The sequence below is a fragment of the Perognathus longimembris genome, chromosome 1 (assembly GCF_023159225.1).
Source record: "Perognathus longimembris pacificus isolate PPM17 chromosome 1, ASM2315922v1, whole genome shotgun sequence".
Classification (NCBI taxonomy): Eukaryota; Metazoa; Chordata; class Mammalia; order Rodentia; family Heteromyidae; genus Perognathus; species Perognathus longimembris.
In genome coordinates this window covers 50369798-50379477 of record NC_063161.1, presented here as the reverse complement: position 1 = coordinate 50379477, position 9680 = coordinate 50369798, and the positions used below count along the sequence as shown (strand labels likewise).

The window sequence follows — 9680 nt, the reverse complement described above, 5'->3', positions numbered from 1 at the left end:
TTCTGCCACTGTGATCCCCTCCTGCACTCCCCTGCACTCGCTTTGCCCAGAGTCTTCTCTTCAGGATAACAATCTCTCTCCTGGGCATGACCTTCCATGGGTGGGCTGGTGGGTGTGGCCCGGAAGGAGAGGCGGGAGCCTTTGTGAAGTTAGCTTAGTAAGTTTATTGAAAACCCAGCAACACCAAGAGCAGTACAAACAGGCACCCACCCACCCCCAGGCCTTCTGGAGCTTATAGACACAAATACTGCTGTGGCTGCACACCTCCCCACTCACACCCCACCAAGCCTCTGGGGCTCACAGGGCAACCAACAACCAGCAAAGATAAGCAGCCAGGACAGGCCTCTGGGAGAAGAACCATCACAAGGAATCCTTAGACCACTAGGGCTCTGCACCCACCTGGGCCAAGAAGAGAAGGAAAGAAGGCATCTCTGCCAGGGAAAGGAAGAGGGAGGAGCAGGGGGAGGAGTGGGCTAAGGATGCTTGCTGAGATGACTCCCCAAGGTACGGGGGACCATGGTGTCTATACACACGCTTTCTGGGGGCTCTGCGTGGTCTATTTTCTCCCCAGGTTGCATTGCTTCTTCACAAATGTACTGAACCTGCATTTCTCTGGGTTGTGACTGGGGGTGGGGGTGGGGGGTGAGAAGAAGCCAATGAAATCCAATTGGAAGTCAGGAAAAGCTAAGGCTGTGATGAAAAGATCCTGCAAGAGCCTTGGCTTGGCATCCTGGCAGAAAATGTGGCTGGAGACCCCTTAAGCCCAGGCTCCATGCTCCTCAGCAAAAGAAATGGGATGCCCAGCTGGTTCTTCTTGGCCTAGTGGCCATTCGGGGCTTGGCTCTCAGTATCTGGTCCGGCGAGAGGTGGTGGTGGATGAGAAGCGGACGCTGGAGGTACGATTGCCCCTGCCACCGCTGCAGCTGCTGAAGCTGCCCTCAGTGGGCAGTGGGCAGGGGACACTGGGGGCGCAAGCATCGCCCACCAGCACTGAGCCCCCTCTGCTGCCTGCACTAAGCAGGTCCCCACTGGCCAGAGTGCTCCGGCCCCCACCCAGGCTGGAGCCACAGGAAGTGAAGGCCCCTCCAGTGGCCCGGATGCTGCTGCTGCTGCTGCTGCTGCTTACTCCACGGGAGAAGGTGGAGCTGGCGAAGGGCTCAGGGCCGCATACCACACCTCCCCGTGAGCTGCTCACAGCTGCGGAGAAGACATAGCAGATCAGTTCACTGTGGAAGTCAGTGACTGCACACCTCCATAGATGGTCATTACACATAGCCCTGGTCTGGTGGGGTGTAGGAGGTGAGCAATGGGCCCTAGGATGCACAGCTGTGTGCATTATGTAACGGCATTGAGCATCCACAGCTGGTGGCTGGTAATCCTAGCTACTTGGGAGCCTGAGATCTGAGGATCAGAAAGGTCTCTGAGATCCTTAACCACCAAAAAGTCAGAAGTAGAGGTATGGCTCAAATGGTAGAGTTCTAGGCTTGAGGGAAAAGCTAAGGGACAGCACCCAGGCCCTACGTTTAAGCCTCAATACCAGCATGTGCACATGCACACAGGCACATGCCCTCACGTGCACACCTATGCACACGCGTGCACACACACACACACACACACACACACACACACAGCTTTTCTCCAACATCTTTGCCCTGTACCAGCAAACAAGAAGTTGCTTAATCCAAGTCCTTTGTTATCCCTCTCCTGCCCCAATGGAGACTGCTATGGAGCCCAGTGGGGACACGCTGCACAGACCCATGATACAGGACTTTAGTTTCTCTAATCGGTGCTAAGTCCAGGCCCCCTGCCCACCACACTCCCTGCTATCAGCAATGGCAAGACCAGGAACTTTCACTCCACCTGGAGAAGTGCCCTCTCTCTAACACAGACCTCCCCATATTTCTAAGTCTCTGAGGACAAGACTACTCAAAGTAAAAAGAGCTGACTCTCTTCTAGAATGTTCTCCCACCTGGTAGGCAAGCCCTTCTTAGGTGATCCATCCCCAAACCCTGGAAAGACATGTTTCCAGACCATGGGCACCCATTCCCCGCTCCCCTTAACTACTTGCCCAGACCAGCTACCTTGATAGCCTTCTGATCCCAGTGTTGAGTCTTAGTTTAAAGAAAATTTGAAGGAGAGAGAAATGTGAAGAGGAAAAGACACAAGTGACTTACATATATTTACTGGTCCAACACCTTCACAGATCCTGGAGAGAGAGAAAAAACAAATCAGCTCACACGTCCTCCCCTGAATCTTGGAGGCCAGGCTTCTGGCCTGGGTGGACCAGGGGACCATTGGGTCTCATCCTGGCTCTACACACATTTGAGGAGCATTGAAAATGTTACGTTTGCTGGGTACTGGTGGCTCACACCTGCAATCCTAGCTACTCAGGAGCCTGAGATCTGAGGATTGTGGTTCAAGGCCAGCCCCAAGAAGAAAGTTCTGTGTGACTCTCATCTCCAAATAACCAGCAAAAAGACAGAAGTAGAGGTGTGGCTCATGTGGTAGGATACCAATCTTGATTGAAAAAGCCAGGTGAGAACATGAGGCCTTGAGTTCAAGACACAGTACCAACACTATATAAAGAAAGAAAAGGAAAACACCACATTTCTAGAGACTCCTCTGGTAGTGTTGAATTCAAATATTCAAGGTAAGTTATTATTAGTTTTTTTGTTTATTTTGGTTTGGTTTTTGGCCAGTCCTGGGCCTTGGACTCAGGGCCTGAGCATTGTCCCTGGCTTCTTCCCGCTCAAGACTAGCACTCTGCCACCTGAGCCACAGCGCCACTTCTGGCCGTTTTCCATATATGTGGTGCTGGGGAATAGAACTGAGAGCTTCATGTGTAGGAGGCAAGCACTCTTGCCACTAGGCCATATTCCCATAGTTTTAACAATCTAACCAATCAAGTAAAACAAAACTCCTTATGACCTGGTTCCAGCTTGTATACACATTTGGATTTGAGAGCACCAATCTTGACAGCTTTGAACTATCACCCTCAGATTTCAGTTTCCTGAATAGCTAGGATTACAGGTGTGAGCCACTGGGTAGCCTGCTGGAGCCACTTTCTAATCTTCTGTCAAGGGCAACCACTGATGTTTGCAGAAAATGTATTGTCATCTGTCGAGACTGCTCATTTCAGGATTTCTTCACCCAGTTCCCTCCCTGTCTTGGTTAGTCTTTGTAGACACCTAAGTCTGCCCTCACCTCCTCCTCTTGCCTCTAGGGTGCACTCACCGGATCTCCTCCCCTTCCAGCAGCTGCCGGTAGGTGGCGATCTCGATGTCTAGGCCTAGCTTGGCATTCATGAGCTCCTGGTACTCCCGCAGCTGCCGTGCCATATCCTGCTTGGCCTGCTGCAGGGCGCCCTCCAGATCTGCCAGCTTGCACTTGGCATCGTTGAGGGCTGCCTCACCCTGCTGCTCTGCTTCGGCTACTGCGGCTTCCAGCTTGGCACGCTGCAGGGAGAGCGGGGGACTTGTGGGCTTTGGTAGGGGCATTTCCATGTGGGGTTAGAAACACTATCCTTCTTGATAGGAGAGGGGAGGGAAATTGATGCCATTGCCAGGAACACTATTCTTCAGTTTCCATCCCCTCTGACTCTACCCTTCCAGATTTCTGCTGCCCTGAGACCCAGGTAGTTGAGTCACCTCCTCTTTCTGCCTCCTCTGCCCTCTGAGTCGACCTGGGGCCTTTCCTTCTGCATGGAAAATTCTCCCTCCATTCTGTATTTTTCTCTTACAGGAATCTTTCTGGAGCAAATCCTCCATCATCAGACTCAGAGCTCCCCCAAACTAGGGGCCCTGCCTTCCCTCCTCCCCTGTGGCTTCCTCTCACTTCCTTTGCCCACCTGAGCCTTGGCGTGCTCAATCTCTGCCTTGAGCCTCTGGATCAGCCGGGTCAGCTCATTGATCTCATCCCGCGTGTGACGGAGGTTATCACAGTGCTGGCTGGCCGTCACCCGCATCTCCTCATACTGGGAGGATGGGGGAGGAGAAAAGAGGAATTTTGAGGATTCAAAGACATGTGGTTCAAGACCACAGGCCTCACTGGATTGGAGAACTTTAGACCTCCCTAGTCTTCCCCCAAGACCTCTTCTTGCCCACCTTGGTCTGGTACCAGGACTCAGCATCAGCACGGCTGCGCCTGGCCACTTCCTCATATTGGGCCTTGACATCAGCAATAATCCCATCTAGGTTCAAGTCCCGGCTGTTGTCCATCTTCACAATGACTGAAGTCTCAGAGATATGTGACTGGAGCAGCTGGATTTCCTGTTGGAGAAGCAGTAGACAGATGGCTAAGAGTGCCACGGGGTCCCCAGATTGCGAGGCCAAGGACAGAGGGGTCTATGACAAGGAAAGACTATTCAAATGGAGGGAAAGAAAAAAGAAAAGTCTAAAACCCTTGCTAAAATCCTTGGTGACATCTCTCTAGCACTTTACCTGGCTTCAGTGAGCATCAAACCATGGAGACCTAGGGGCTTAGTGGGAGGAGTGGGGCCTGTGGGAGGCTTCAGATTCTCTTTGGCTTATGCACCAAGTGACTGTGCGACTCACGGTCCACAGAGAGCCTGCAACATTTTAGAAGATGGTAATCCAGGGATTCCTACATCCCAAGTCCCTCATGGAACCCAGGTGGAGGTAAAGTGAAGGCTCCTGGAGGATTTTCTGTCTTAGAAGTCATGCTCTAGCCATGTCTACTCCAGATGAAACATCACTAACAAAGCACAAGAGAGCCAATTAGTGTGGTCAATTTGACCAAACATAAACCTCACATCCAGCAAGCCAACTTTCTGGAATTCCTGGTACATAGGTAGGCAGGGACCTTCCTAGGCCTTAGTCCTTAGATGGACCAAGGAAGATCTGAGTCAAAGGCACCAGCTTCCCCGAGCTTCTCCAGAGGTAGACACATCCACAAAGACCACACATATGTTTGAGTGGGAGCAGGATATTTGTTGCCAGTGTTTAAAAGCACTCCAGCCTGACTGAGCCCTTAGGAAGTCCAGGCTGAGTGCTCATTTCTCTGCATGCCTAGGGAAGCAGAGTCTTACCTCCAAGTACAGGACCTTCAGGAACTCGATCTCCTGATTGAGAGTATCAGCATTGGCCTCTAGACTCGATTTATTCAAGAAAGCCGTATCCACATCCTGCACAAGAGAGGGATCAGATGCTCATTAGTTGTGTGCTGTTTACCTTTCCTACCTAGGCAGGCTCTGGAGATAGGTAGGAAGTCACTGGGTAGAAACAAAGCTTGATACGATGTGGAAACTCCTCTGGTGGCTGCTGGACATTCTCCAGTCCTTATTTAATAGCAAAGAAACTGGATAATTCAAGACAGAAAAGATCATGTTTTTCTGACCTCTGCTCTTGCAGAAGTCAATCTTAAATAATTGAAGCCTAACCAGAACTTCAAAGGGAACCTAAGGTGATGGTTAGGGTTCTACTGTGCTGAGTACTGGAACCTACGGAGCTGCCTAGGAAGTTTTATTTCAGGGCAGTGGGGAGGATGGGGTAATGAGAACTTCTGCATGCCTAGAGGAGACATATATCTGGACTTTTCATCTCCCTTACCTTCTTCAGGGCCACGAACTCGTTCTCAGCACTGGCTCGGCATCCTACCTCCTCTTCATACCTGGAATGGTAATGACAAAGACGGTGAGTCCTCACTCTGAGCTGACAGCCAGTCTTCCCCAAGTCCCCACAGAGCCTCTGAAAGGACAGTGGTCCTCGAGTTCCTCCAATCTTAGTACTATTCACTTTCTCAGCTCGGCTTTGGGATCTGAAAACCTACCCATGGCTCTGCTACTCTGCTAGAAACAACTTAGGGTCATTGTATTTGACTCCTATAAGAGGCAGGACCGAATTTGGTGCTGAATGTAGGCACTGCTTTCAAGACCAGAGAAGGGCTCCTGTTTCTTGGGGTCAGTTCACTCATCAGCAGTATTAGAAGGGATCACCGCCAAATTCTAAGACTTTCTCTTTCTCCCCCTTCACACATCCCTACCTCCCAGCCCCCATATGTTTCCAGACTGGGTTTTGTAACCAGTGCATGATCTGGATCCTTCCAGCCTCTCTCATGTGACCAGGGCTGCTGCTTTGAGGACCAGCCCATGACTGTCCTTGATGCATCCAGCCCGGATGCACTCACTTCTTCTTGAAGCCCTCCAGTACATCCTGCATGTGGTTCCTCTCTGCCTGCAGCCGTGCCTGGTCACTGACCAGTACTTCCAGCTGCCTCCGAAGTGAGGTGATGTAGTTCTCAAAAAGAGGATCCAGGTTGCTCCGGGCACATTTTTGCTCTTGGAGGAAACTCCACTTGGTCTCTAAGAGCTTGTTCTGTTGCTCCAGGAACCGCACCTAAATCCACAGGGACAATTCAATGGCATCTGAAGTGTCACTTCCTCCAGTAGTTAATGATGAGTTCCCACCATGTGTCCCCTCTGTGTACTCTAACTTAGGGGAGTCTGAAAGAGCAGGTCTATGACCTCCCTGTGATCAGCCAGGCTGGGCTACTGATAGACACATTTCAGTACCATTTTCCTCTCCTGCCCCCAAGCAAGGTATAAACCAGGTCGTAGGGAAGTTGGGAAGGTTGACACTGCTTGTGCCCACCTACTACTATGTTTGACAATGAATGGCAGCCATGCTGGAAGAGCCTAAGGAAAAGAGGGAAGAACATTCGGGGTGGGGTATGGTCCTAGGAAGTGGGATTCTGGGATCATAAGCCAGACATACCCACCATCTCAGATATTCCATCAGCGGTGACAAGTAGAGCTGGAAGAGAGTCTACAGCTCCTTTGCTCCAACTTTGTGTTTGAGAGAATCAAGCTAGCTAACCAAGGTTCCTCATCATCGACAGACACAACCCAACTCCCAGCTCTATGTGGACGTGTAGGATGAGCCACACCGCTGTTCCTCTGAACAGCAGCCTGAAGACCATGAATACACATGACTGCGCCCATATTGTCTTACAGCATCCTGGAGATCAGTGACCACCAGAGGCTGTTCCCACTTTGGGCCAAATCTTAGTACCCCATAGGAGTTGGGGTATACTTTTTTTTTGGCAGTACTTGGGGTCAAACTCAGGTCTTTGAGCTTTCTATCCCACTGAGCAACACCCCTCAGCCCCATTTTTCACTGGTTATTATTTTTTAATCGAGTCTTACTTCCTGAGCAAGCACATGCCTAAACCATGATCTGCCTTTTAGGTTTGCTGTTTCACTGGGACCACAGATACATGCTACTGCGTCCCACTTCCCTCTGTGAAGATGGAGTCTCATTGACTTTTCTGCCTCAGTTGGACTGATACTAGGATACTCTCAATCTCAGCTCCCATGTAGCTTGGGATGACAGATGTGTGCCACTGTGCACAGGGACAGAGGGGGATCTTGTGAACGTTTCTGTTCAGACTGTCCTTGAACTCTTGTTTTCAGCTTCCTATGTAGCTAGGGTTACAGATGTGAGCCACAACACCCAGCTGAAACCTTTGGTTTTTATGAAAATTACTCAACTGCATCCTTTACTTTCCTAAGCCTGAACAGACCAGGCCACCAGCCTCAGAAACTCTGAAACTCTCATAAAGGGCATAATGATCTCAAAGGAGAAACATAGGCTTGTGTGGGAGTCACTTCTAAGTGAGCAATTCATGGGTCTCAGTTGGCCCAGATGCCCTTGGATTTGTCTGAATGTCCTTCCTTCCTCTCCAAGACATGACTGGTGTCTCAATCTATCTCACCACACCATTTCTTCTCTGGCTTGTTCTGGTTCTGCAGCAGAGCGTCTTGGGAATCATCCCTCAATGCTTCTGCTAAAAGCTTACAGGACTTGCGTCAAAGGCTATGTCCCAAACCTTTTCCAGGGGGGGAAAAGTCCTATTTACCTCTCATCATCCCCAACCCAGAGGTTCAACTAGCATCAGTACCTTATCAATGAAGGAGGCAAATTTGTTGTTGAGGGTCTTGATTTGCTCCTTCTCATCCTTCTTCACCCTCTGGACATTCGGGTCAATCTCCAGGTTGAGAGGTGTTAGCAGACTCTGGTTAACCGTCACAGCTGTGATAGATGGAGCTGCTGGGACTCCAGCTCCTCCAAGTCTGTAGCCAAAGCCAGGGCCACCAAAACCATAGCCAAGGCCACTGCCAGCTCCAAACCCCAGACCCACACTACTGCCGGCCCTAACGCCCAGACCAATACCATGTCCATCACCAAAGCCAAAGGCCATCCCACTGCCAGCTCCGAAACCAGCTCCACAGCGGATGGGACGAGGCCCCACAGCTGCCATTCTAGGTGAGCAGGATCCAAAGCTGATGACACTCCGACTACCAAAGCCACCAAGACTCCGGAAGCCAGGCCCACTGCTGCAAGAGACAGAGCTTGTCCGGAAACGGTTCAGGTTCTGGGGGGTCATTGCTGAGCAAGAGCTGAAGTTGCCCATCCGGTGACCGGAGCTGACTCTGTAGGAGCGATAAGACATGGTAGCTTGCTTTTCTGGATGAGAACTGAGGAGCAGTTGGACAGTAGAGTAAGCTGGAGCTGGGAGTCCCTTTGAGGCTAGTGGATCCCTCTCACCCCTTTTATGTGTGTGTGGACCTGAGGATTAGCCCCATAAAAATAAAAAAAATCCATTTGAAGGCATTTATGAGCTTGGGTAGTTAGCAGAAACTCTTCATGCGTATAACCTCCTTCACAATGAGCTAACTAGACACACCTATTCTCATCAGGATGAAGACTGTACCATCAAACCTATAAACATTAAAAACACATAAACACATCAATATTATAGTCCTATATATCCCCCATAAGTCCACCACAATTGCCATTATGGGGACATTAATTTGCTTTGGCCATAAATCACATCTTTTTTTTTCCCAATTCATTTCAAATGTGGCTAACCACTAAAAAGTTAGGATGGTGACAGTTCCAGCCAGAGGCTCACAAGCAATGCACCTGTGCAGGTCTAAAAGACAAGGAGGTGTGCAGAGGAGAGATGGGGTCTTCTCAGTTCCAAGTTTAAAAAATGCTATGGAGAGACTGTTGCTTATTGTAGATAGATTAAATCAGCTGGAAAGTCTTTGCATTATTTTATACAGCCTCTATGAGCTGGTTGGGGTGTTTACATAAGAGTTGAATCTATAGTAAAACTCATCTGAACTAGTGTAGATACACTTCTGATTTGAGATACACAAAGGAGATTTGTTCACTCCATCATTGAGTCCCTAGTGTGTATTGGTAGTGTGTCTCCCAATTAGCTAAGATTTCAAACCTGGGTCACCTATGCTGAGCCTTGATATTTAACCAGTATATCTATTGGGTATTAAATAGGCATATGAAACCTAACACACTCAAAAATGCTTCCTTAATTGTTCCTAATTAGTATTGTCCACATGCTAATCTCATTCTTCTATGGTAGTTCAGGTAAAAAAATCTTGGAATCATACCCCCCTCCTGCTTTTGCCATATCTCTCATTTATTAGCAAACCTACCTTAAAAACTACCTACCTGTCTTGCCCCAGTTACTTTCTGCCACCCCCACTGGTGTACTGAATCAAGCCCATCTCTCCTCATTCAGCTTACAGAGTCATCCACCCAGTTTGCTTCCCAGCTGTCTCCTTGACCCCTTCAGATTACTCTCAACACAGCAGTGAGAGGATTCTTAAATAATGGGAAATTGCTAAAACAAACAAA

General features: G+C 49.5%; 1 protein-coding gene across 2 annotated transcripts; it reads right to left on the bottom strand.

Annotated features, from left to right (window-relative positions):
• Window positions 1–844: 844 nt before the first annotated feature.
• Krt84 (keratin 84) lies at window positions 845–8469 on the bottom strand. 2 transcript variants are annotated; one of them, XM_048350525.1, is made up of 10 exons: window positions 8264–8469; window positions 7918–8131; window positions 6145–6353; window positions 5568–5628; window positions 5048–5143; window positions 4104–4268; window positions 3848–3973; window positions 3235–3455; window positions 2175–2206; window positions 845–1197 (listed from the first exon to the last, which is right to left on the bottom strand). In XM_048350525.1, the coding sequence occupies exons 1-10, from the start codon at window positions 8467–8469 to the stop codon at window positions 845–847; spliced, it is 1683 nt and encodes a 560-aa protein (XP_048206482.1). The 2 variants fall into 2 exon arrangements, with proteins under 2 accessions (XP_048206482.1, XP_048206473.1); XM_048350516.1 differs by having other exon boundaries at window positions 7918–8469.
• Between the last annotated feature and the right edge of the window lie 1211 nt (window positions 8470–9680).